This window comes from Oncorhynchus kisutch, linkage group LG9 (assembly GCF_002021735.2).
Source record: "Oncorhynchus kisutch isolate 150728-3 linkage group LG9, Okis_V2, whole genome shotgun sequence".
NCBI classification, from domain to species: domain Eukaryota; kingdom Metazoa; phylum Chordata; class Actinopteri; order Salmoniformes; family Salmonidae; genus Oncorhynchus; species Oncorhynchus kisutch.
In genome coordinates, this window is record NC_034182.2 from 30,291,139 (window position 1) to 30,319,051 (window position 27,913).

At 43.0% G+C, this 27,913-nt stretch overlaps 1 protein-coding gene across 3 annotated transcripts in view; it reads right to left on the reverse strand.

Annotated features, from left to right (window-relative positions):
* LOC109897035 (inactive ubiquitin carboxyl-terminal hydrolase 53) overlaps positions 1–27,913 on the reverse strand; it is a 55,814-nt gene that overhangs the window by 21,035 nt on the left and 6,866 nt on the right. For 2 of the 3 annotated variants that reach the window (XM_020491544.2, XM_020491541.2), the window contains exons 2-12: positions 15,267–15,987; positions 14,205–14,297; positions 13,842–13,976; positions 11,853–11,963; positions 10,921–11,003; positions 10,698–10,782; positions 9,972–10,118; positions 7,952–8,101; positions 5,446–5,614; positions 3,709–3,861; positions 2,166–2,312 (exon numbers count right to left, since the gene is read on the reverse strand). In XM_020491544.2, coding sequence (XP_020347133.1) covers positions 2,166–2,312; positions 3,709–3,861; positions 5,446–5,614; positions 7,952–8,101; positions 9,972–10,118; positions 10,698–10,782; positions 10,921–11,003; positions 11,853–11,963; positions 13,842–13,976; positions 14,205–14,297; positions 15,267–15,410 — 1,417 coding nt within the window. In that variant the 5' untranslated portion in view covers positions 15,411–15,987. The remainder of the gene's footprint in view (positions 1–2,165; positions 2,313–3,708; positions 3,862–5,445; positions 5,615–7,951; positions 8,102–9,971; positions 10,119–10,697; positions 10,783–10,920; positions 11,004–11,852; positions 11,964–13,841; positions 13,977–14,204; positions 14,298–15,266; positions 15,988–27,913) is intronic. The other variant, XM_020491543.2, reaches the window with a different exon arrangement.

The following is a 27,913-nucleotide window of genomic DNA, read 5'->3' on the forward strand; positions in this document are numbered from 1 at the left end:
GCAGCTAGGAATCCAAATAGAACAGGGTATACACCCTACCACAGTATCCAGTAGTGAGATAATAGAGAACGGTACGTAGAAGGGCCTGATTCAAAAGGGAGGGAGACATGATCCCCATCCTGACACATTGCTCCCAAACCACCCTGCCTGGTAGGCCATTCCAGTGCACCGCTGGTTTGTTGTGCATCTTTATGGTGGTAATGATGGATTGCATGTGTACTGTGTAGAGCATTGTGTCAAGGATCATTTTCTATTTTCATTGGTGTGTGTGTGTACATGCATAGTGCAATGCCACTATCATTTCATATCAGTTACTTTTCCTCCCTGTGTGTGTGCGTACATGCATAGTGCAATGCCACTATCATTTCATATCAGTTACTTTTCCTCCCTGTGTGTGTGTGTACATGCATAGTGCAATGCCACTATCATTTCATATCAGTTACTTTTCCTCCCTGTGTGTGTGTGTACATGCATAGTGCAATGCCACTATCATTTCATATCAGTTACTTTTCCTCCCTGTGTGTGTGCGTACATGCATAGTGCAATGCCACTATCATTTCATATCAGTTACTTTTCCTCCCTGTGTGTGTGCGTACATGCATAGTGCAATGCCACTATCATTTCATATCAGTTACTTTTCCTCCCTGTGTGTGTGCGTACATGCATAGTGCAATGCCACTATCATTTCATATCAGTTACTTTTCCTCCCTGTGTGTGTGTGTACATGCATAGTGCAATGCCACTATCATTTCATATCAGTTACTTTTCCTCCCTGTGTGTGTGCGTACATGCATAGTGCAATGCCACTATCATTTCATATCAGTTACTTTTCCTCCCTGTGTGTGTGTGTACATGCATAGTGCAATGCCACTATCATTTCATATCAGTTACTTTTCCTCCCTGTGTGTGTGTGTACATGCATAGTGCAATGCCACTATCATTTCATATCAGTTACTTTTCCTCCCTGTGTGTGTGTGTACATGCATAGTGCAATGCCACTATCATTTCATATCAGTTACTTTTCCTCCCTGTGTGTGTGCGTACATGCATAGTGCAATGCCACTATCATTTCATATCAGTTACTTTTCCTCCCTGTGTGTGTGCGTACATGCATAGTGCAATGCCACTATCATTTCATATCAGTTACTTTTCCTCCCTGTGTGTGTGCGTACATGCATAGTGCAATGCCACTATCATTTCATATCAGTTACTTTTCCTCCCTGTGTGTGTGTGTACATGCATAGTGCAATGCCACTATCATTTCATATCAGTTACTTTTCCTCCCTGTGTGTGTGCGTACATGCATAGTGCAATGCCACTATCATTTCATATCAGTTACTTTTCCTCCCTGTGTGTGTGTGTGTACATGCATAGTGCAATGCCACTATCATTTCATATCAGTTACTTTTCCTCCCTGTGTGTGTGCGTACATGCATAGTGCAATGCCACTATCATTTCATATCAGTTACTTTTCCTCCCTGTGTGTGTGTGTACATGCATAGTGCAATGCCACTATCATTTCATATCAGTTACTTTTCCTCCCTGTGTGTGTGCGCGCATGCATAGTGCAATGCCACTATCATTTCATATCAGTTACTTTTCCTCCCTGTGTGTGTGCGTACATGCATAGTGCAATGCCACTATCATTTCATATCAGTTACTTTTCCTCCCTGTGTGTGTGCGTACATGCATAGTGCAATGCCACTATCATTTCATATCAGTTACTTTTCCTCCCTGTGTGTGTGTGTACATGCATAGTGCAATGCCACTATCATTTCCTATCAGTTACTTTTCCTCCCTGTGTGTGTGCGTACATGCATAGTGCAATGCCACTATCATTTCATATCAGTTACTTTTCCTCCCTGTGTGTGTGCGCGCATGTTTTTATTCAACCTTTATTTATACAGGTTTTTTTCATGGAGTTAAAATCTCGTTTTCAAGAGAGACCTTGTCCAACAGCAACAGGGTGAACAAAGATTCAGAAAAAACAACTTACATACACTAACACAACATTGAACAAAACTATAAACACACACGATACAACAATTACATGAACACAAATGTCATAACTTAAAAAAACAGCTGTCCTAAAGACAATACCACTCTTCTATGATATTTACATCGACCAAGGACATGTGTGTGTGTGTGTGTGTGTAGCGCCATACCTCGGTATCGGGCGTCCTGTCTCCTCCTCTCTGTCTTGTCCTGGTCTCTCCTGGAGGGGTGCATTCCCCGGACCTCCCCTGCCTTCATGACCACCTCGCTGGAGATGTCCTTCAGACGGCTCTTAGGATCACTGGTGCCCAGCTTCACTGCACAACAGGACAAAGAAACACATTCTAGACTACATTCTATTTCAGTCATTTTGAGAAACACGAGTGACTTCCAATAGACCACACACCAAAAGGAACAAGCCGTCAAACACGAAGGTAAAGTCTTTTCTACTGTACCTCTAATCCCAACACAAACTACAGTCGTTTAAGCCACCCCCACCCCATCTTCCACCTCCACTACTCCTCCCTTCCATCCCCTGACTAGCCCCCTGGAGGCATTGAACAGTGCTGAGTTTAAGGAGTAGTTTAGGGCCGATCGATGTGATGTACACGCCGTGCTTTTCTGCTTCACGGGGGCAAATGCACTGAGATGGAACCCGCGGAAGAAATTCTCTCTCCTTCTATCCTCCCTAAGTCTCATCTCTGTAGCCTCTTCTCGTAAAGTAGGAGAAAGTCGGATACAATGGATAGAACTAGAAGCATGTGCTGCGGTCGTTAAATGCCAAACAACTCTGTGTAGCACAGAAAATGTGCTAGAAGAGGCTCTCTGTGAATAAGAACTGAAGGTTTCGGCTTCACATTGAAATCAATGACGAGACAATTTTGCAAATTGCACAGTCACTCTATTGCCTGGATAAAGTGTCATGAGGACAATTCATCACTTTCCCACAAGATACTTGACTGCTATGATTATTATTTTCAGTCATTCGGGGTGGCCTTGCTGTTCTCAAAAGCCCTGAGCAACTGGTAACTTTTCCAGTGCTGGGGGATAGAAAACATTCAAAATGCATCATATTGAGCTGATGGCTTTAAGCAGGGAGTAACAACAAAGGGGGACCTAAACAAGGACAGACGTTACACAATCCTTCGTAATCACAAAGGAATGTGCAATAATAACTAAGGCTTGTGTCCCAAATGGTGCCCTCTTTCCACTATAGTGCACTACTTTTGACCCTGGTTAAAGGTAGTGCACTATATAGGGAATAGGGTGCTTAAAAGAGTCTGCCCTTATGCTCTTTCCTTGCTTCTCTTGTCATTGCCTTCGCTTGCCTCTTCTCCTTGGAGGTGTTCGTGCTCCTGATCCCTCACTCCCATGTGTCCTCATTCCCTTCCATCATACAGGTCACTTTTCAAACTCTGGCCCCTCTCCCTCCCAGGCCTTAGTCCTCTCAAAGGCTGTCCCTCTACCCTCTTGGCTGTTCTTGCCTCTATCCATGGTCCACCCCCCCCCTCTAATCTACCTGCAATCTTCTATACCTCTAACCCCGTCACATCTTTCAGTCTTTTCTCTCAATACCTATACCTTCTCTAATACCTATGTACCTCCCAAATGTCTCACTCTGATAATACCCATTTTCCATAGCTATGTGTAGAAATACCCATTCCTCTTCCTGTCTCCCATCATATCCCCCCCGCCACCAACCCCTTGTCGTACCTGGTCCACGGCCCCCACCAGTCTGGCCACTGCCCCAGGTAAAGGTGGAAGGGGTCTGGCTATTCTGTTTGAAGCTGCTGGGGCCCAGCAGGGCATTCAGGTTCTCCCTGGTCAGGTCCAGTTTCTTGGGGCCCGGAAGTGGAGAGGAGGGCGCTGGTTGGTCGAAAAGGAGGAGAGGGACAGAATCTTTTATTTGATTTTTTTACATATGGATGGTCTATGTCTCTTCATGGATCCGTTTCTACTGGTGAGACAAACCAGGGTGGGGATCAATTCCAACAAGCAATTCTTAGGTATTATGTAAATAAGCTTCCTATTACCATTTACGTTTCAGTTAATTCCAAAAATCTCTGGAAAAATTTCAATTAAAAAAAATCTATAGTTTAGCGCGACCCAATTAACAACATTTTTGAAAATGTAACGGAACATTTTCTATCTTTCTTCTAAAGCCCGCCTCTGAAGGCCAGTGAGCCGCAGTCACCATCACGACCTGGGAGCGAGGCCAGCTCAGAGAGTTAGAGAGCAGATCATTAAGGGGGATAAACCCCACCCCAAACAAATCCAGAGGTTTTTAATTCTCACACAGAAATGTTCAGCTGTACAAATGTACAACTTCTTGATATTGCCAACAGCGACGGGTATTATGGTCGAGGTCGTAGTAAAATAAAAAATAAAACACATATATATACACATATATATACACATATATATATATATATACACATATATATATACACATATATATACACATATATACACACATATATACACACATATATATACACATATATATACACATATATATACACATATATATACACATATATATACACATATATATACACATATATATACACACATTGACAGTTTTTCCAGAAATCCCGGTTTGGAATATTCCTGGAATCAGGAAACAATTAAGCAGGGAATTTGGGAATCCTCCAAACAGGATTTGGGGAATTTTAGTTAAGTTACTGGAATTTTGCAACCATAAATCCAACTGAAGTGATGGGCATCCCAAACTTGTTTTGAAGTCCAGCACGTATTTGTAAAGTCAGTCACTTTTGTCAACTGCACGTATTTTCTGGTCATACAGTCAAAACAGAAAATCTCAAGCACATTGAGAGACTTCAAAATGCCAAAATTGTGGCCCAAACAGACCCATCGACCCAATCATATTAACAAAACAGAATTCTACACTACAACATGTACTGTAGTCCCCCCACCCCCCCCTTCTTTTTTTACAGTCTCTCTCCGACTGAATGTGGTGAGGCTAACACTTCACAGAGAGCAATTCATGTGCATCCGGAACAGGGCTCAAATTTAGACCAAAATAGTTCAAGGGGATGCTAGCCAAAAAAGTTTGAGAACCCCTGCTCTGTGGCAGTGGTGGTCATTTGGCTAGTACACACTGTTAAAAGGAAGTTGTAACCACAGTCACACCATTGGCAACACTTGCTGGCATGAATTCCAAATTGCTCTTGCCGGAGATCTCTACTCATAGAAGCACTTATTTTAGGACCCCCTCTCGCTGAGAATTTACTGCACCAACTTAAATATAGCATCCCCATGTTAAGCATGAATCAAAAGGAACTATGAATTATAAACGTGGTGTGTGGTTCCTGGGAATCGTCTCGAGTGAAGCTAAGGGGGTCGTTCAACCATTTTGGAAAGGGGGGCCATTTGAATCTGGTCTCCAAAAGACCTAAACCAAGAATGTCACTTTGTTCCGATGTATACCTTGGACGTCTCCTTTGACGGGGGACTTGTAGCAGGAGTGGTTAGTGTTCTGGCGCGAGGTGTCGTCTACGGAGATGGCGCTGCCATCTGGGTTGGAGTAGAATAGGAGGAGGGGTTGGAAGTGGCCTTTGGTGCATTTGGTGACCACATCTTTCCACCGGGTCCCAATCTAGCATAGGGGAGATGAGACTGGGAGGTCAATAGGAGACTCACATGAAGTGTGTGTGTGTGTGTGTGTGTTCCTGCTTGACAGGCAGAAAGGCGAAATGGCATTTTCCCAATGTGACAAGAAAATAAAATGTGTCTTACTGGCACCGACCAGTTTTCCTTATCTCATTAGACAGAGAGGTCTTGTCAGAAGCCAAATGTGTCATTTAGTGCCAGTCAATACACATTACTACTTTTGAAGAGACTATTTATTTGATGAGCATCAGTTGCGAAAATCCTAACTATGTAAATGTTAGGTACCTTGGAGTACACCGTGCAGAAAATGCTGACTTGTAATTGAATTGGTTCATACATTTAAAGGGCTTGGGCTCTAAGAAATATTATTATCAGAGTACATACTATCTTATGCCTCATTTAAATTGATAGTGCACAAACAAAAACCCCAGAGGACAAATGTTGACAATGCTTGCTTGAATTCAGGGACATTCTTTGAACCACTACCCTCAAAACATATGGTGACCATAGACCAGACATGTCACAAAAGGGTTCAGGGAGGAAATGTCATTTTAGAATGTCCAAGGAGACATTGTTGTGCACTGCGAAAGCACATTGTCCCTTTCTCTTGGATCATAAGTGAATATTATGCGTTGAAGCAGTTTCACAATCGCATTAGCTCAACAGAGTTAAGTGCGTGCCTCACTACAAAACGCCACAGAGGCAGACTGGAGGCTAACAGCTGCTAGTGTACTCCTTAATTAACCAAAGGAAGGAGAGAGGAGCAGAAGGTGTGAGAGAGAGAGACAGGAAGGAGAAAGAGCAAGAAAGGAATGTGACAGTAAAATGGGGGGGGGGGGGGTCTAATTAAAAGATGGAGAGAGGGTGCTCAAAGTTGACATTTTTCATGTTGGCCACTGATCCCCACCTGGGACAACAACAACAACACAGGCTTAGTGGAACCGCTGAACCACTGCAATAACTGATACAAGCAATTATGAGAGTCAACAAACTGCAACCATAAATGTCAACTATAAATATAGTTTTAAAAGCCGTCCATAAACTGTAGGATATTTCTGCTCATTACTTGGTGTGAGGCCGTAAGAGAACGAGTAGCAACACAGCAGGTATATGGCGTGTTATTTGGTTGGCTCGGGTGCTGTGCTTGTAGCACTCTGTCCCAGTCGGGCTGAAGTGCATACACAGCACAAGCTGCTGCTGCTGGATTGACTCCGAGCCAGCCAGCCTCTGCACCGCAGTCCAATCAAATAGACTGGACACAGACACACCCAGTGTTGTACATTATCATTCTCACATATGCATGCACACACAACATACCAATTCTTACCATCAGTCATTTCAATTTGATATCCTGAAATGTGGAAGTTCACTAAACAGTGTTGCTCAACTTGGGGCGGCAGGGTAGCCTAGTGGTTAAAGCATTGGACTAGTAACCGGAAGTAACCGGAAGGTTGCAAGTTCAAACCCCCGACCTGACAAGGTAAAAATCTGTCGTTCTGCCCCTGAACAGGCAGTTAACCCACTGTTCCTAGGCCGTCATTGAAAATAAGAATTTGTTCTTAACTGACTTGCCTAGTTAAATAAAGGTTAAAAAAAAACTTTTAAAAAAACTGGAAGACTGATGATGCAATTAACTAGGGAAAGACTTGCTTCCACTGGGAAAACCTAATACTAGTGCTGCGTGTGTGTGTGTGTCTGTGTGTCCACCCTTGCAAACATGTGTGGGTGTTGGTGGTGGTGATTATTGCAGACTGTTCAACCCCACTGAAGAGTCATCAACCCGGGGGTGGTGAAGAAAGATCGATGTGGCCCTTATAAGAAGATGGTGGAGATAAGAGATGGCTCAGGGAGCTCCCTGCTCTCATTCTCTTGTAAAACAGTCTCCTTTTCATCAGCTCAGACGAGTACATTTCTGCACTTTGAGTTGTTGTCTAGGGAGGCTTTAGCTCCAGATAATAGCAGATTTTTATCCCATGATATTATACATCAGCTTCCTGGAAAATCCTCTCATGTCAGACTGTATTCCTGATTTTATTTCAAATCAACTAGTTAAATCCCTTTAAAGAAAGTTACCGACAAAAATGTTACTTGGTGAATTCCTTTTTCTGGTCATAGTGTCAGAGAGGGAGTGTGTGTGAACCACTAGAGCAAACGAGACAGAGGCTAGTGCGTGTGGTGCGCGCCTGTCCTTGCATTTATATGTGTGTGGTCCAAGCAGCATATGTTAGCACAGCGAAAGAGTGAGATGCTATGAGTGTCGGTTGAGGTGTAGTGTTTTTACTCCCTTGCTAGGAGGACTGCATGTCTTTTTCCCCTCCCTCACCTCTTTGACTGTGGCGTCGTCGAAGAACACCCATTTGGCGGACTTGGTGTGGAAGGCGAAGGCACAATAGTGGCGACTGGAGTAACAGATCATCCCAACCAATTGAAGCTCTCCCTTTTTGGCATGCTCGTCTGTCACCCGGTAGAAGAGCTGCGGACACACACACACACTTAAAATTACTTTATTTGGTCAAATTTTGCCCAAAACACTCCCACCCTGCCCATGAGTAATCTTGACTAAGACCTAAAGACTTAAATTGGCTCCCTGAACTTTAGCTCAATGGACTAACAGTCTTATCACACAGCAGAACCTTCTCAGTCAGATATACAGCATTTTACCAAAAACATTCATGTTTTGTCATCCACACGGTAGCATTTGGACAGTAAAATTGCCCTTCAACTTGGACTATTGCTGGCATCGCCTGCATGGTAAATTTACACATCTCTAGCTGCTCAGGCAATCGTCAGTATAATGTCATCCTCCCACCAGTTTGAATAGACCGCTGGATGAGGAGGTTGTGAAATAGCCTCTTGTTTTTCCTGAATGGCTGGTTCTCTTTGGTCATGGGAGACAATGGATTCCTAGGCAGGGGAGGTTTTCTCCAACACCCAGCACAGTCACATGAACAGTACAAGTATGAATCAAGCCCTTTGTGGTACTTGGTGGGGGGGGGGGGGTTCTGCTAGACGAGCTAGACTAATCCAGTTCTGGAATGGAATGCGCTCAAAACAAGGAGAGGGGAAAAGAGGAATCTGTGCTTGTAGTATTCAAGGGAGATGGTGTTGTGTAATATGTTGTTCTTGACCTATGACAATTTGTTCTAGATTTGTAGCAGGTTTCAGTGAAGCTCATTTCCTTTTATTCTTGAAGGAACAGGGACAGTGTCAGCCAGAGTTGAGTGCTACAAATTAAACCTCCTGTACGCCCATGCCAAGGACACTCTGTACTCCAACATGGACTCACACACACCTTCCAGACACGCACCATTCTCTTACACATAATATACACACATTCACATGTAACCTTTCTCTGACTCTCTCACAAACAAATCGCACACAAACACTGTACTCTTCCATCGTGGCACTGATGGGGTGTTGACACGATCTGGCCATGCAGCAGGGGCTTTTTGATCAGCGGCGTGGGCCAACTGGGCATTGCACCACGCACTGCTTACGCAACGCTCCGACTTACGCAGGGATAAAGCCCACTTTATTTCCCCCATATGCTCCATGGCACCGAAATAAACTGACCCCAACACAACCAGGGCAAGGAACACCAGCTGTGGAGGCTCCAACAAACAAACAAACAGAAAAAGACAGAAAGCAAATAGAGTAAAACCAGAATGCAGTGATTTGAACCATATTTTAGGAGCTCGACCAATTCTAAATAGTGTATTATTGTTGTTTTTCCTATTTTCAGGGTTCACATTTTGGGGGGGTAAGGTGGACATTTTGTTTGGGTGCAATCAATTCTTTGGCAATTTTAATCACACTACTTGATTAATCTGTTTTATGACGGGCTGACAGAGAATTAGACATGTTTTAATCTTATGTGGAGGTTCTTGGCCATCACTAACTTTTTTCACAGGTCTTTGGCCCCGATCAAAGATCCAACTTTGTATTGCCCAATGGGTTTTTTATGACAGTGATTGGAAAAGTACACTTCTTCACTGTCTTTGAACCTTTTTTAGTTTCTCTACGACCCATCACTTTCAATAAACAAAACACAAGAGCAGACAAAGCGCTACATCAGTGTTACCAAAACTCAGTCCTGGGGACTCCAAGGGGTGCACGTTTTGTTTTTTGCCCCAGCCCTACACAGCTGATTCAAATAATACAAAACTTAATGATGATTTGGTTATTTGAATCAGCTGTGTAGTGCTGGGGAAAAACCAAAACGTGCAACCCTTGGGGCCTCCGTACCAAGTTTGGGAAAGACTACACTACAATATTGAACTGATCTTCGTAATAATATAATCAGTTTGTTGTGCTTTTTGTCCCTGCTGGCTTGCCATCCTTACCCCAGAGAGGTTGAGGTGTGGCCCCAGCGAGCGAATGACGTCCTCCGTGAGGTCTGACTGGTCTGAGTCCCACACGAAGCCGATGGTGACTATCTCCGGGGAGTTCATGAGGACTCGGCGTATCTTGATCCTCTGGCCACAGTTACTCTGGTGACAGCGAGAGAGGGAGGAGACTGATAACTAGGGGAGCAGAGCTAACTAACCAGTTTAGCTAACAGGTCCGGGACAATACCGGTATTGCGATACTCGTTTGAATCGTGGCAAGGAAACAAACAGAAAGTGCATTTCACATCTTTAGGAAAACAGCCCTAATGTTGGAAACAAACATCATTATGGTTGTCATCCTGAGTCACATGTGCTATAGTTTGGAAAATAAGGACACAATATTTTACATACAGCAGGTTTTTAAAGGACCAAAGAGTTTGATCGGCTTTGTTTTCATTTTTGCCATGGGAAAAAATATTGCGATACTGCTATCGTCCCAGCTCTATTAGCTAACTAACCAGACAACTAAGTAACAAGAACCCTAAATACGACTTCACAGTGGGGGGGGGGTTCTGCTGTTGTCTTGCTAGTGACTTTCCGACATCGCCCCCTACTAGTTGTCTAGTGTGATGAGAATGGAGCTGCATCCTGACTTGAGATATGCGTGTGCTAGTTTTTGCACAAAACTGCCATTGACATCAATGTATGATTTTCTTAATGCTTGATAGGACAGACACTTACCGGACAGTTGCGGGAATCCCCGATGGTGCTGGCCGCTTGCAGCAGCTCTCCAAATGACTCGTCCCGCCTCTGATAAACCTGTTGACTGAGAGAACCAGAAAGAGTGTGAGAAAGATATGAGAGAGAGTTTACAGAGAGTGACAAAGCTACAAAAGTCACTCAGTAACCCTAAGAGGAACATGGAGAATGTGTGTTTTGTGTGACGTCAGTAAGCATGGCTTACCAGAGGGCAGTGGTGGAGACATAATGCACTAGCTCAGTGAAGGGCAGGGGGTCGGAGGATGCCCCACAGCTACGGCACACAGACTGCAGGGGAGAGGGGAACAGGAACACAACACAGACACATGGCCGTTAGCTAGGCGCCGCTTAGCCACTGCCAAGCACTAATTATCAAGTCAGCGTGTCATTTCACGAGGTGTAGTAGTTTGGGGGCAGTTATGGGGAAATTACTACTTTAGGGTGTTTGTGTGAACTGTGATGGAAGAGAGTGGATTGTTTGTCAGTTGAGAGGAAAAGTGGCAGGCGGGGTGGGTTGTGTTTTGTGTCCGGTCTTCAGACGTCATCTATTGCCTCCTTTCTCAACACTGGGCCACAGCACTGCTGGCTTTTACACTATAGGGCCTCTACCGAAACATCAAAGCAACCCTCCTGTTGGAGAGCTACTGGGGTATACAGGTGTTTTGTTCCAACCATACTGTAACTGTAGCACAGCAAACTATCCGCTACAGTGCACTCCACCACAACGAGCTCTGACCCCAGCGGTCCCAACACCACACGACACGATCAGGTGTGTAAAACCGTGCTGGAAGAAGAGCTTGCATATCTACCTGCTCTCAGAGTTGGCCACCTATGCATCACCATCAAACCCTGCATCAAAGCTGTCTGATACGTTGACGACAGGACTGCTCTGGGATTTAGTGAGATGAACATCATACCGGCAGGGAGGGATCTGAGGAAAACCCCCCTCTCTATTCTAGAGTAGCAACCCCACTCTGGAGACGTGACAAATTGGGTAGCTCCTATCTCAGAAAGTGATCCATGTGGCTGCTGCTGTACCCCCGGATGGTGTGTGTGTGTGTGTGTGTGATCCCTGTGCCTGCAACTGGATATGGACCTGTGTGTGTGTGCTACCAAATGCTAGGAGTTTCCTTTAACCTGTTCGTAGAGTGTCATGGCAAACTTCTGGTGTGTGATGCAGGACTTGGAGGTGCAGGCATCTGTCTCCTCAGGCACAATGTGCAGGTGGATCCGTTCCAGAATATTCTCCTGTGGAAATATACCATGACGATAAGAAATGGGTCAAAACAAAACATGTAATAGTTTTCACCGAATCACCATTAGCAAAGTTAGCTTGATCTTATCCAAAGGAATATTCACATTCTCAAATTGAAACTTTGGTAATCGCCCCCCTCTATTGAAATATTAGCAATCATCAGCTAATAATTTTTTCCTCAGCATGTATCGCCCTCAACTCACCCTCAGCTATACACTTATCTCCTTAATGTACCAGTAAAGAGAAAAATAACATCTGGTAAACCAATACTTCCCCCCCTGATACATCTGTATAAACCTGTATTGTTTTGTGACATTTAACTGCCAGGGAGTTATGCGGTGCCTCACTACTGTAGTTAAGGAACCAGTCTGAGTGCAAGCGGCCTCCACTTGAAACTCACACGTTGCTACAGAATCCCACTGGGTTTATGAAAGAGTCAGGCTGCTTTTAGACCTTCACCATTTCACAGCGATTTAATCTGACACTGGCTAATTCTGCTCAGAAATTAATCCAAGTCGTACCGGCTGAAGCATTACAGGGCCTTGATTTGGTCTTTAATTTACGCATGTGAACCTAAGATTCACATGGTTATTAGGTCCTTAGGAAAAAGAGAGAATGGCTATATGAAGGGCCTTGCCAAATCTGAACATGCACACAGCGAAACGTACATTGAGAATTAAACCAGTTGTAACAATGTTAGAATGATTCAGATGACATGCCTGACCAAATTGCAGGTAAAAATAAAGGGAGAAAACCCTGTGATCTCACGTTACATTTCTATTCTAGCTATATCATTAAAACGGGGTTGTTGCCAAACTGAGAATGGGACATTGGTTACAGGACAAACATTTCATTTTTTGTTTTGTCTGGCACCTGACCTGACCACCACCTTGGATTTGATTGGATTGTGGTTCTTTCTAAATCATTGTTTATTCAAAACAAACTCCAGTACGAGACGGAAACCACAGGAGTCTGAGGTGAGTAGTTCCCTGTGTTGCCGGGGAGCTCGGAGAGTGGGCTCATTGGTTATTTGGTTTGGCTGGCCTCTCTTTTTCTCATCACCTCCTGTTCTACAGAGAACGAGAGACTTAATTTTCAAATCCATTTATCCTCCACTGTAGAATGAGCCCTCCTGAGTGAATGACCTCCCCACTCGAGAGCTGCTGCGCTGAACAGAGTTTGTGCTGAGTAGGTTTACAGCAATTTCACTACGGCGTCAAACCCAATACTCGCAGACAAAGAACACAATGTACTGGAGTGTACCGTCCCCTAATCCCTATGGCTAATGAATAACAAATTATTAGCGAAGATGAAGTCATAAACTAGATGTAATGTACAGTAATATTCCTAAATCGTGGATGTTTCTTAGTTGGTGTTGAAGCGTCTGAACATTCCAGGGTCTGAGCTTGCAATGACATTCTCTCTGTTGGGTCTAGAATGAGTGTTAAAAAGACCAGGGTAAGAAAGCATTACTACTACAGTGGAAGATCGCAAAACTAAGCACAAGTGGACTGAATAGTTATGGTTATAATGAATTATTCAGAGGGCTCATAGAGACATCTTTAAACCACTCGGAGTGATGCTGCATACACAGTGAGGAAACCGTAAAGGCCCAAAGATGGTGCTTCTGCTTCCATAACCCGCCACCATTATATATTACGGGTTGTGTCGAGGAGATTGGTGGGAGAGGGGACAGGGTTCTTTCAGACGGTGACCTTGCTGAAATCTTTGTTACAGCACGTCTGCCCTCATATGTCCCCAACACACATTCCAGTCTATCCCTGGGGAGGCCCCAGTCGCCTCCGCTCAGAGGCGCCCCTGGATACCTGGGTTAAGCCGGTAAGCTTGGTCGATCACCATGGGAAACTTACGAAGCACTCTGCAGCATCGTCCATGAAGCCGAGCTGAAAGCGGTGCTCGTCCTTAAAGGTCTCTGCCAGAGCATGACGCAGGTTGTCCGACGGCAAAGCGCGCTCCCGACTGTGCTGGAACTGGGAGAAGATGCCCTGCGGAAAAGGAAAGAAGTTGGGAATTAACCAGACCATTCATTTAATTCAAGGTTTCTGAACAAGCCTAACTGACTTTCAAGAACCTGAAAATGAAAACATTTTAAATGAATTATTAACAGCAGTTCAAGGGACAACTACGTGTCAGAAACAATATAGCCCTAAAAAGTCATTTTAATATATTGTGATTGCTTGCAACAACTGTAAGACATGATGTAGGGTGCATACCTTCAACGCACAGAAGATGCAAGAGTCTCCGAGACAGAAGTGCCCAGGAAGCTGCCTCAGACTGCGTCTGAAGATGTCCAGCTGCCACAGCACCTGAAAAATGGATTGAAGAAAATATATTGACAAAGTATTGTCATGTTCATTAAGTTCCTCATTATCCACACCCAACTCTCATTATAACCCAGACTTGCCCAGCTAATCCTTCCTGATAACCTTTGATGAAAGACAGGTTTTAAAATGGGATTTGTTTTAGAAAAAAAAATTCAGTTCCAAATGTGACACTTCAGGGCCAGTTAATATTTATGGGTGGAAATCAAGGTTTATCCAGCTTTACTTCACCTATTCTCAAACATTCTCAACCATGGATTTGGGGCTAGTGATGGCCTTCCTTGGTAGATGGTGCTTAGATTTAAAAAGGGGGTCTCTGGTTGAGTCAGGCCATGGAGGAGGACAGAGGAAGGAGGGAGGGGGAATAAAGGAAGGCTACTGTTCCTTGGAAACATAGCCCTCGGTGTCAGACATCGTCACCCAGCTCAGCCATGTCTCGCCCCCTGAGTCACAGCCTGGAAGAGTGACCTCACCGCGGGATGATTGCACCCGTCAACCCTGTCGCCAACTGCCATCCCACGAGCCAAAAACAACCTTCCAGTAACTTACTGGGACATACTGACAAATTTACAGTGACTAAGCTATGGGCTTTGAGGCTGTAAAGTAATGCTGGTGTTGGTAAATATTTTTGTCCGGGGGGACATGCTGTCGAGTCCTTTCTTAAAACTATGCAACGCTAACATGAGTGACGTAGCCTACTGGAAATGAGAACATGTTTTGTATCGACTCGGCTTACCAGGTGTTGCAATAAAGGGATTTGGCATTGTTGCAATTTACATTAAGCTTTTACTAATGTCCCTAATCAGAGATTAACAGTGTCTCTAGATCCATCCCATTGTTCTGGATACATAACCATTCAAAAACAAAGCATTTCTGTTCATGGCCATTACCTCTGCTGCATATGAAGAAAACATGCAATAACAATTGACTATTTATTGGTAAGTTAGGACTCACCTGCACCGCACTGTTGAGAAAGCAGCTGTTCTGCCCCGGCTCGTTCAGCAGGCCTTTTGTGGGGGCTAGAGACAGCATGCTCCCCGGCTGGTAGGATTTGGCAAGATTGCCCCCCGGCTTTCTGAAGAACTTGGCCCATGCCATTTGATAGTGTGTCTGCCTTTGGACGGGAGTGGAGTGACTCGGTGAGGCAGACTGGGGCTCGTTGCTGGTAGCGGTGGGATCCCTCGCCCAGTCAAGACACGAACCCCGACAATCTGAGGCTACGTTATTCCGCTATCAGCAGCTATTTTCCTGCTACACATGGGCGACTACTGCCACCTCTCCACAGCTCGATAGGAAGGTAATGTTACCTTGTCCACCACTTGGAAAAGTCTGAAATGTCACAAAAAATGTATTTTTATTTTAAGTCACTGGCTAGGAAGTATTTTGAATCCAGAGAAAATCCTTTCAAAACAGATTGCTAGTCCGATTGTTCTTATGCATAGCCGTTTGACTCCTGAAGTAGGGGTGTTAGACATTCTCCAACCTGGATCATTCTGCACTGGGGATTCAGTACAGGGATGGGAGGGGCTGTGGGTCCCGGTTGTCTCTGGGGGCTCTCCACATTGGCCTGACGTTATAGAGCAGTCAAATAGAATTGATCGCCCCTTTCCAAGGTTCATCCATAGCGAAGATCTATCCAGGCAGCTCTTACCATTGGATGTCAATTGGGTCTGATCTGTAAAAGAAAAGGAGTGAAAGGAGACTTGAGTCACAACAAAAATAATAATTTAACTGAAAACAAATGAATATCCAGGAGAAACATTCTCTTGAGGACCTATTGTGCAATACTGTATGACCTTTATTGAAAAAGGGGTGTTTGGATCCTTCTAGTCAGTAAATTATATATCTGGCAATAGTAAACATCAGGCTTCACCGAGAAATCAGGTCACAAATTCCAAAGTCCACCAAACTAAGATATTATAGGCAACTGTGCATACATATTACATGCTGTAAAGCTTAAACCTTTCGTCACCTTGTCACTTTGAATAGTCGTGCCCCAGCTTCCGTGTTGAAGGTTAAACAATAAAATGGGAGCCATGCCAAGTTACACGGTAATATCATCTGCCCAGTAAACAATGTAATGCAAATAAGATACTTGCAGCACGCCTTCCTTCAGGTTCAATGCCTGGTCAATGGCCAGTCTTTCAACATTAAGCCACATAGTGCCTCTCATAGCCATGCCAATGTGCGTGTTCGCCTTGGAGCAGACTTAGCATTAGGCTAACATGGCAGACAAGGCATTATCCTGCCCAGCCTGACCTACTGCTCACCATCTCCTCTCAAAAACATAACCGGGACACGTGTCGTCAACCATTTGAGATTCAGTTGATCCTGGAAGCAGTGCAGCCCACAAGGGCCTACCGGCACACTGAACTTCAAATGCAATAACCGACCCGTAAGGCAGCCACGACAGAGACAACAGAACCGTTTCCCAGAATGCTGCCGGTGTCATCTGCTCGCTTTGGACATGCTGGTTAAGGGTTGTTTAAGTACAATGCATGTACATATACTGTATTTGTGCTAAAGGAGCCGGGCAATTCAGTACCAAGGTTATTAGGGTGACACATCCCACTGGGGAACCTGCAGACCACAGTCAACCAACAAGCTTCCTAAACCATGTGGTGTTTTGTTGTTCTTATCGGTCTGTTTGAAACTTGTAAATGTTAGCTGAGGAACACAAATGTGTATTCTATTCACATTAGTGTTACTTATATAGCTAAAAATGTGGTTAGGGGAAGTTCAGACAAGTGGGATAATGTGTTATAATTCTACAACGTTAATTTCACATTTCCACAAACTTCAAAGTGTTTCCTTTCAAATGGTATCAATAATATGCATATCCTTACTTCATGTCCTGAGCTACAGACTGTTAGATTTGGGTATGTCATTTTAGGTGAAAATATATATATTTTTAAAGAGGGGTGGATCCTTATTAATCCCCTGTGAATTTCAGTTTGTGACAAAACATGCAATGTATAGTGTGGAAAGAATCATTGTACATCTACATTGCTGTGACATTTTCAGCTGGTGTACAAAACCAAAAGTAAGAGGCAAAACTTAAGAACAGGAAGCATAGAAATACCGCACATAGAACAGATCTACTGCTTACATATTGCAGCTTTAAAATGAGTCTTTGTTAATGATGGCAAGACTTGTTTATAAAGCACAGTGTGGCTTGATCACTTATCCTTGGGTCTAACAAAAAGTGCAGACATGCAAAATCCACCAACAAACATCTGATCTCAATGAAAAGCACATTCAACTGAGATGGCAGCCCTTTCAAGGGGCCTATCCATCACATCTCTATTGGATTCGTTTTGCATATCCTTGTTCAACAACAACTGTAATTTGCATCCCTGACTAGAACTGGAAAGATAAACCGAAAATTACAGACACAGAGACTTCCTCTTATTGAAGCACTTTTGTGTACGGTCAGTCATTTTCTGTTATTCTGCTTCACAATATTCCTCTAAAATCATTATTTGGTCAGCAGTAATATCCTAAGCATTATGTTGATTTGTAGCCAAGTGAGGGGTCACCCGAGTCATTTCACTGGTCTGGATTTTTTGGAATCGACCAAAGCACATGAAGGAGTTGAGACATCCTTTGTAAAGAGAGAGTCTTGCTTAGTGTCTTGCGAATTCCAAGCGCAAACAAACAAAAATTATCTCGTCATAGCAAAAATGATAAGGCTAGCACCTTTGAGCAATCAGCTAGAGTGTCTGTTCTGCATCAGCATTTTTGACAGGGTATGTCTGTTAGACATGAACACCGCAAACGTGACCTGGTCTACAGTGTGGGACATTTAAGTCATCTGGTGATGTAATTGATCTATTAGAGATGTGTTGATGAATGGCCTCAGAGGTTTAACTGATGTATTTTATATGGAAATGTCAAGAGCCTTTCATTAGACGGTCTGTCGTCAAACTGTAACATTCCTTTAACATATGTCAGATAAATAATAACGAAACGTGACTGTTCAAGAAGCAGCCACTGGCAGTTTTACAGAAACACAAAAAGGCAAAGCTCAGTGTGTTTTAATTTGACATCAAGTTGCCCTAATACCTGTGTAACAACTTCAATAACTGACTTTCCTACTCTTGTTGCCTCCAATATGAAACTCCCTGAAGCATTTCCATACTGAATCCTTGATGTTAGACAGTGGTGCAGTGTGCCTTTGCTCAATGCAGATCAATACATCATCCCACCGAGCTGGCGCATTACACACCTTTGTGACGGCTAAAGCGTGTCCCTCCCCACAACTCGCCGACTCCGACTCAACGCTGATGGATGGCTTTCCCAATAGGAGAACACATTCAGTGGTGAAACTAGTTCCCTGGGGTGATAGAATGCCCAGTGCTTTCAGGCTAGCTGCTGCTTTTTGTCCTCAAATCAAACGAGGTATTAACAATGGTCTTTAAATGTATATCATATTCTCTCTGAAGACGTTGCTCATCTTGAGATTCTGCCATATGAGACGATAAAGGAAAGAAATGGTGTGGCTCATTGCACTTTAAAATGTATGCAGTAGGATAAATCTATGGGTGTTAATCTTAATGAAAAGTAAAGTATATATACTTTTTTCTTTCTTGACATTTTAGCTAAGAGCTGTCTATGGCAGCATGACTTGGATGACTGCCAAAAATGTAAATACAGCAACTTAACGTTCGTAATATTCCATGACTAATTTAAAAACATATTCAAACAAGTTGTTTTTCCCAGCACTTTGACCTGTGTGTTATTAAATTCATTAGACCAATCTGTTCCAAATCCGGACTGTGGTCAACTCAACATGTTCAGAAATCACACTTAAAATAACCTAAGACAGCTGCTATAAAAAAAATATGTTTTATACTTTTAGAAACTCTTCCACTGTTTGCTATGACGCCCCCCCCAGAAATCTTCTTGTTTCACACATTACATGCAAGTGTGAAATGGAAATATCCTAAATCCCCCCGAGACACCACCGGAGACTGTTTGCCATGACACCCCGCCTGACCCAAAATAGATGAGAACCAGACAGAGCATGTTTTGGAAATAACAAAAGAAACCATGTCCATCCATTGTCACTATACTTACTCATGCACAAAAATATAAACAGGGAACAAGTGAGGTATCTGATGAACTAACAGCCAAGAACACATTCCTTTATATAAATGTCTAAAGACTACACTTTCCCTCTAGAACCTACAGTTGGTAATAAATTGAACAATCGTAAGTTGTTTTCACACAAACTTGGGGAATAAAGGGAACGTTAACTTATCAAATCAACACTACACAAGGAAACATATTACTGTCGTTTGCTGACACTTGGAAGGTTCAGAAGTTTGCCTTCCTTGCTTATGCTCTCCAAGGTTTTATTCAAGTGTTCTGTTTGTTCACAAAATGACGGCAATTTGGCAAGGAAAAAGCAGACAAAGGCGTTGAAGGTTGACAAGGATTTAATTTGATTAGTTCCCTGACATATGTGGAAAACTGCATACTGGATATAGATATTAAAGCTACAAAATGGGCCTCCTGAGTGGTGACCGTGGTCTAAGGCACTGCATCACAGTGCTAGAGGTGCTACTAGAGATCCTGGTTTGAGTCCAGGCTCTGTCGTAGCCGGCTGCGACCGGGAGACCCATGGGGAGTTCAAAATTGTCCCAGTGCCGTCCGGGTTAGAGAGGGTTTGGCCAGCAGGGAAGTTCTTGTCCACTAGCGACTCCTGTGGCGGGCCGGGCGCAATGCACGCTGACACGGTCGCCAGTTGTACGGTGTTTCCTCGTACACATTGGTGCGGCTGGCTTCCAGGTTAAGAGGGCATTGTGTTAAAGAGGCAGTGCGGCTTGGCTGGATTGTGTTTCGGAGGACACGCGGCTCTCGACCTTCGCGCCTCCAGAGGTCGTACGGGGGTTTCAGTGATGGGACAAGACTAACTACCAATTGGATTCCACGCAATTGGGGAGAAAAAAAGGGGGTACAAAAAATAAAATGAAAACCTACAAAATATTCTCGGTTAGTACTATTGGGGCCTATATGTTCTTGCCAGAAACAATCAAACTATGGTTAACTGCTTTCAAAGCCATGTTCTGCAAACCTACAGCAAGTTAAGGACTCAGTAGATTGACATACAGTTAGCCATCCATTAAATCAACAGAGGAAACATCCTTGACCAACTGGAAATGTCATGGCCCTTCCACCCTCATGTAACAGGGCCTCATTTATCAACCATGTGTACATTTCAAATCAAATAGTAATCAAACTGTCAACATATACACATATTCTCATCGATAAAATCAGAGCCATATTATATTTGAGCGCTACAGCCCTACCAGGCTGTCTATTCACCTTTTATAGTAACAAAAACACCCTCATTTTCTGTATGACTTGGAGATGTTGAAACTGGATCGTGACAGTTCATAAAAGAAAGCCCAATGGAAAATATGATCACATTTCTGTAGGAGGTCTGGGCAGAATGTTGCAGTGACTTCTTCAAACTAAAAATGCATGTCGCCTAGCGGGTGCCAAACACTGGCCGCGCATTCTGCAAGATTCATTGTCCTTTCTAACTATTTAAAAGTAAATGCTACAGTCCACATCTATGCAAAATAAAGGCCTACGTTTGAACGTTTTTATTAGCCTACCATTATTATATTTCCTGTGCAACAAACATCTCCCATTTCCCCCCAAAACAATCAATAAGCCTATTTGCGGGAAAATGAGGCCCCTGGACTTCAACAATTCTCCCATGTGGGGCAGACACCAGACAGTTAAAGCCAGCCTTCTCAGTGTTGGCCAGGATTGAATTTTGAATTCCAGTCAATTCAGGAAGTTCACAAATTCCATGTTTTTCATTGAGGGAAATTTGGAATAGGAATTTGGTGTACTTTCTGAACTGAAATTGACCCAAACCTTGGTATTGATCAATTCCAATGTGCGCTCAATACTTCACTGACTACTTAATTTAAAGCTGCCGTTAGGCAAATGCAGTGAAGTGCGAAAGTGAAGAGAAAACCAATGTTTATTGATATTGTCCCCCACACTCGGTCAGAACCTGCCTCACTTTGCTTCCCACACACATTTTTGCTTCAATTGGTTTCAATCGAAAACACTTGTGTATGTCACAATCCCTAGATGTTGCTGCAGAGGCCTTAAAAAAATAAAATCCTCAAACCTTTTTGACCATGTAAAAATGCAAGCTGACCATGAGGAAACTGGGCTCAGCTGTGGGGAAATGAAACAAGACCCCTCTGATGAAAATCCTGAAATAACAGAAAGAAACAAAAACTGGAGAATTCCCTGCAGAATGGAGCAAAAGTAGTGCCAGGAAATAATCGCTCACTCAACGTCAACAAAATGAAAGAGCTTCAGGAAACCGAAGAGCACGACCCCCCCCATCCACATCGACGGGCCGCAGTGGAGAGGGTGAATAGCTTCAAGTTCCTCGGCGTGCACATCACTGGCGACCTGAAACAGTCCATTCACACAGACAGTGTGGTGAAGAAGGCACAGCAGCACCTCTACAACCTCAGGAGGCTGATTAAATTTGGCTTGTTCCCTAAGACCCTCACAGACTTCTACAATCGCACCATTGAGACCATCCTGTTGGGCTGTATCACTGCCTGTTACGGCAATTGCACAGTCCGCAGGGTTGTGCGGTCAGTCCAACACGTCACTAGGGGCATACTACCTGCCCTCAACGACATCCACAGTACCCGGTGTCACAGGAAGGCCAAGATCATCATCAAGGACCTCAGTCACCCGAGCCACAGCCTGTTCACCCCGCTACCATTTAGAAGGCGGAGATGTACAGGTGCATCAAAGTTTGGAGACAACAAAAAAATGCTTCCATCTCCAGGCCATCAGACTGTTAAATAGTCACCACTAGCAGGCCTCCGCCCAGTACCCTGCCCTGAACCTTAGATTGCTGCCATATGTATATAGTCATAGAACACGCTTTACAGTGCATTCGGAAAGTATTCAGACCCCTTGGCTTTTTGCACATTTTGTTACATTAAAGCCTTTTTCTAAAATTGTTTAAAGTTTTCTCCCCTCAATCTACACACAATATCCCATTATGACAAATCAAAAACAGGTTTAGAAATGTTCGCTAATTTATAATAATAAAATGTTTTTTTTTTTTAAGTGTTCACACCATTTACTCACTGCTTTGTTGAAGCACCTTTAGCAGCAACTAAAGCCTCGAGTCTTCTTGGGTATGACGCTACAAGCTTGGCACACCTGTATTGGGGGAGTTTCTCCCATTATTCTCTGCAGATCATCTCAAGCTCTGTCAGGTTGGATGAGGAGTGTTGTTGCACAGCTATTTTCAGGTCTCTCCAGAAATGTTCGATCGGGTTCAAATCCAGGCTTTGGCTGGGCCACTCAAGGGCATTCAGAGACTTGTCCCGAAGCCACTCTTGCATTGTCTTGGCTGTGTGCCTAGGGTTGTTGTCCTGTTGGAAGGTGAACCTTCACCTGAGTCAGAGGTCCTGAGCGCTCTGGAGTAGGTTTTCATCAAGGATCTCTCTGTACTTTGCTCCATTCATCTTTACCTCAATCCTGACTAGTCTCCCAGTCCCTGTCGTTGAAAAACATCTCCACAGCATGATGCCGCCACCACCATGCATCACCATAAGGATGGTGCCAGATTTCCTCCAGACGTGATGCTTGGCATTCAGGCCAAAGAGTTCTATATTGGTTGCATCAGATCAGAGATTGAGAGTTTAGGTGTCTTTTGGCAAACTCCAAGTGGGCTGTCATGTGCCTTTTACTGAGGAGACCCTTCTTCCCCGATTATTCAGTTTAGCGGGCAGCCAGCTCTAGGAAGAGTCTTGGTGGTTCCAAACTTCTTCCATTTAAGAATGATGGGAGGGCACTGTGTTCTTTGGGACCTTCAATGCTGCAGAAATGTTTTGGTACCCGTCCCCAGATCTGTGCCTCAATTACAATCCTGTCTCGGAGCTCAATGGAAAATTCCTTGGTTTTTGCTGTGACATGCACTGTCAAATGTGGGACCTTTCATAGACAGGTGTGTGCCTTTACAAATCATGTCCAATCAATTGAATTTACCACAGGTGAACTCCAATCAAGTTGTAGAAACATCTCAAGGATGATCAATGGAAACAGGGTTCACCGGAGTTCAATTTCGAGTCTCATAGCAAAGAGTCTGAATACTTGTATTAAAAATAGAATACCTTATTTACATTTGGTAAAAACCTGTTCTCGCTTCGTCATTAAGTCCTATTGTGTGTAGATTGCTGAGAATTGTTATTTATTTCATACATTTTAAGAATAAGGCTGTAACATAACATTTGGAAAAATTCAAGGGGTCTGAATACTTTCCGAAGGCACATTCTGTATTCTAGTCAAGGTTAATCTTATAAAACTACAGCTGTACACACCTTTTCTATTAATATAACACACAAACACACACAATTTATTTATTTAGATATAAATAACTCTGACATTGAAGAAATTAAGAAACATCCTAACGAGCAATTGTTTGATAGATAGATTAAAAGGTATTGCTGCACTGTTGGAGCTAGAAACACAAGCATTTTGCTGCACCTGCGATAACATCTTCAAATATGTGTACACAACCCAAATATTTTTATTTGATTTTCCAAGGCAAGCAGAAGTTTCCTGTGTGAACTTCCTGCTGAAACATTCCAGCACGTGGACACTACTTGAACCCTGTGAAACTGAACAGGTCAGCCACACCTCACTGAGAGCCACTCAACGAACAGCCCCCATTCGGTCACAGCGAGAGTGGAATAGGGAGAGAACAGAAGTAAAATGTTCCCAAAAACAGATCCTGTATTTATTTTTTTAAAGGCTCCGATTGAAATATAACTTCCTCCCTTAGACTGTTCAGACTCCTTCCTAAATGTTTCGCTGCTTCCCACGACTTGCTAATAAATGTTAGAGCCATGGCCAACAACTCCCCCCACCACCCCCACCCTCCATTTATTTTAAAACAGATTAATGAGTTTATTCAGTTCCAGCAGCTAATTGAAATGCTGCAAGCGGGGTGTGTGTATGAGAGGGTTTTAGTGCACTCTGGCGTAGCCCTTTAATGCCTGTAAGATTTGTGTAATTTGTAAGAAAATTATGTATAGCTTCAAAACATGTTTTAAAAATGAATGTTGCTTGCAGGGAACGTAATTCTTTGAACACTACAGTGAAAATGTGATTGGATGCATTTTCTCCATTGTCTACAGTTTAGTTAGTGGTCCACTCTGATGTAGCCTACCACCTCCAGACTGTGGCTTTAATGAATGGACGATGCAGTTGCTACATAGGCCAACAAATGGGGCACAAGTTATCATCAATGCCAGGTACCAGTGTTGTGTTCAAGACCGGATTTGAGACCAAATCAAGACCAGAAAAATGCGAGTCCAATTCAAGACCATGATTGTAAATGTGATCAAGTCACCACCATAAACGTTCAAAATGTCCAGTACTTCTGTGTTCATATTTCAGAACAACATATGGATTCTTTAGACATTCGAATAGTGAAAAAAAAAAGCATTCTGAAGGAAAATAGAGCCACTCTACAAATTATTACTAACCACAGTGGGGAACAATGGGCCTTCAGAGAAGGGATTTACAAAATAATGATTATAATAATTAAATCTCTTCAGTTTGTTCGAAAGGTAAGGGTTAACAATGGTCTCTGGGGAGATCAATCTAGCTAGCTAAAAATCAGCCATTGGCTAGGACATCAGAAGCTAGATAAAAAGGCATCTGCCATTCAACTGTATTTGGGCAAAATGTTCGAGTGACAGTGGAATCAACCAATCACACTTTGACTTAATGAGTGGGACTGTTTTACAAAATCATATGGAAACTTCTACTTTCGAAGGCCAACAGGTGACTGCTCAATACCGAGCAGTATTTTTCCCACGGTCTAGCTAGCTTTTGTTGTCGGCTAGTTTGCAGGAGGTGTTATCAAAGAGGATGTTGTTGCTAATTTGTTAGCCTCTCCCTTTTCAAGAATAACTTTCAATAAGAAATTAAGTTTCAAATGATCATCCTCTGGTGAGTGGAAATGTGTTCTCTATTGCAGTGCGCTTGCTGTTGTCAGACATCTCTTTGAAAATAACGCATGTATTGAAACATTGTTGCATTTAAAGTGGAATTTTAGCAACATGAAAACTGTTCATATACAGTGGTTCCTCCTTTAAGAAGTTGCAAGCTTACGCCGTGGGACTTAGAGGTCAGTTGTTTAGTACGGTACCCTACGTCACCACTTCATTGCTCCAGACCAGCACAAGGGGGAGTTAGAGCACTGTTTATGCTTTTGGGTCCTACTGTGTCTGACTGACAATGAATGGGCGACATAAAACTAAATAGAAACTGACAATTGTACACGACTTCAGTTTTACTTGCTAAAACTGTTGTTACACTAAGGTTATTATTTTATTTTGCTCTTACTGTAGTACTGTAGGCCACTCCCGACTGGTCACATTGTGCAGCACCTAAGTGGTGCAACGGTCTAAGACAGCTGTGTTGATACAGATGCTGGTTCAATACCCATGCCGGCCTCGACTGGGAGACCCATAAGAGGACTGTAGGCTTTTGTTTGTTCTCCCTCTAAAAACATAAATAATTCTAAATAACAAACTGGCTTCATTTACAAATTAGTAACAATGTCTCACCCCATGTTCATTTTACATTATATGAAAAACTAAATCGCCAAAATATTTAAGGGGCATCGCACTAATAATGGCGCTGACTAGGGAAACGTTCCCACTGTTCTGTTCTTAGTACCAGTCTGCACGTTCAAAGTAAAACAATGATTTCATTAATAAAATAATGATAAAAATACTCTTTCAAAATGCCGATGTTTATTTAGTTATGAAATTACATGGGAATAAATATCACTGAATTGTAGAAATATCCTCCAATCCTCTATACATAATTATTGGAGGAGAGTCACTTCTTATTTTTCGATATACTGTAGGTGACATGAGTCCCACTAGTGTAATGTGCTGTTAAAAGTGGTGTAGGTCTTATTTATTTAAAGAGCATCTTGAAGTTAGAAGCAATAGGATTTGAAGCAAAAGTCTACAACATTTTAGCACCGTTTCGCACAGCTCTGAGACAAGCATGCGGACTGGTCTTGACAAATCAATGAGATTTTTATTTTCACTTAATCTCCGTTTGGGTATTGGTTAGACTAGAATTAGAAAATTAGGGTGCAGAAATGTTATGCTCTTAGTGTAACCTTTATTTAACTAGGCAAGTCAGTTAAGAACAAATTCTTAGACAAGGACAGCCTACTCCTTCCACCCCGTCGGGGAATTAAACCCCAGTCTCCCATATGCCCTGCCCGCACGACACAGGGATTATTTAGCTAAACAGCTCAGTACTGTACTCCCGACCATCACATTGTACATCGCCATATTTTCCGTTCCATGCTAATGGAAACCCAGAGAGTTTTAAATTTTTCTTGGAATAGAAACAGTAATATTAATCAAATGAATTAAGCAAGTACCAGTCAAAAGTTTGGACACACTTACTCATTCCAGGGTTTCTTTATTTGTACTATTTTCAATGATGTAGACTAATAGTAAATACATCTCAACTATGAAATAACACATATGGAATCAGTTAAGAACAGCCTACTCCTTCCTCCTAGTCAGGGAATTGAATACCGGTCTCCAGAGTGCCTGTATTCTCTACTACAGCCATTATTAAAGGCCATGAAATGTTTCTCAAAGATGCCCTCTGGTGGTCAAACTAGCATTAAATGGTACCAGTGGTTCACACTTAAATAACTTGCCATATAATTCTGCAGCAACATGCAAGCTGCACTGCAGTATGCTGCAACTTTTAAAGGAGGAACCACTGTACACCCCTGTTCATATGAACATCTGTCTTGTCCTGGACCGGAGTCTACACAGACCAGTGTGCTATAGTTATATCAGAGCTACAGTGGACCTTTATACAAACAAGCCATTTGCCACATGGGCCAGCAATCATTCACTTTGAACTGGAGTGTGTGTTTACAGGCAGTTGCAACAGCACGAGTTTAGGTCATTAGAACGCAGTCGCCAAAAGCAACAAAACACACCTGAATTAATTTCTGCAAATATGTAAATACTACGGGAGTCCTCTTACATTTGGTAACATTAGTCTATTGAGCAAACAATCATCAAAAAGGTAGTTTCTCTCTCCCTCAGTTATGCACACCAACAACTAATGCTAGCCAGAGCAAGATTCTCAAATCTAACAAAGGAATATTAGATAAACCCTCTCAAACTTTTTCAGCTAGTTGGCCGTCAAAATTGCACTGAAACTATAGGGAATTATAACCTCCTCGTCTTTCTGCAGCTAAACTGCCAATGCATGCTTGTCCCAACCAAGCACCAACCAAGCTAAAGTTGTCAAGCTTGCTAACTAGCTACTTCCAGACACAAATGAGAGCACCCCACTGACCATTTTACTTGCCAAGGCAGAACTGGTTAGGCTGTTTACATGTTTTCTAGAGCGTGCTTGACTAACTATATATTTTTTGGCCTACATTTACTAACACCGGTCATATTCAGCAGGTGTTGCGCATTCGTAAATTCATCAGTTATTCTGCACTCTGGCACACCAAGACAGTCGTG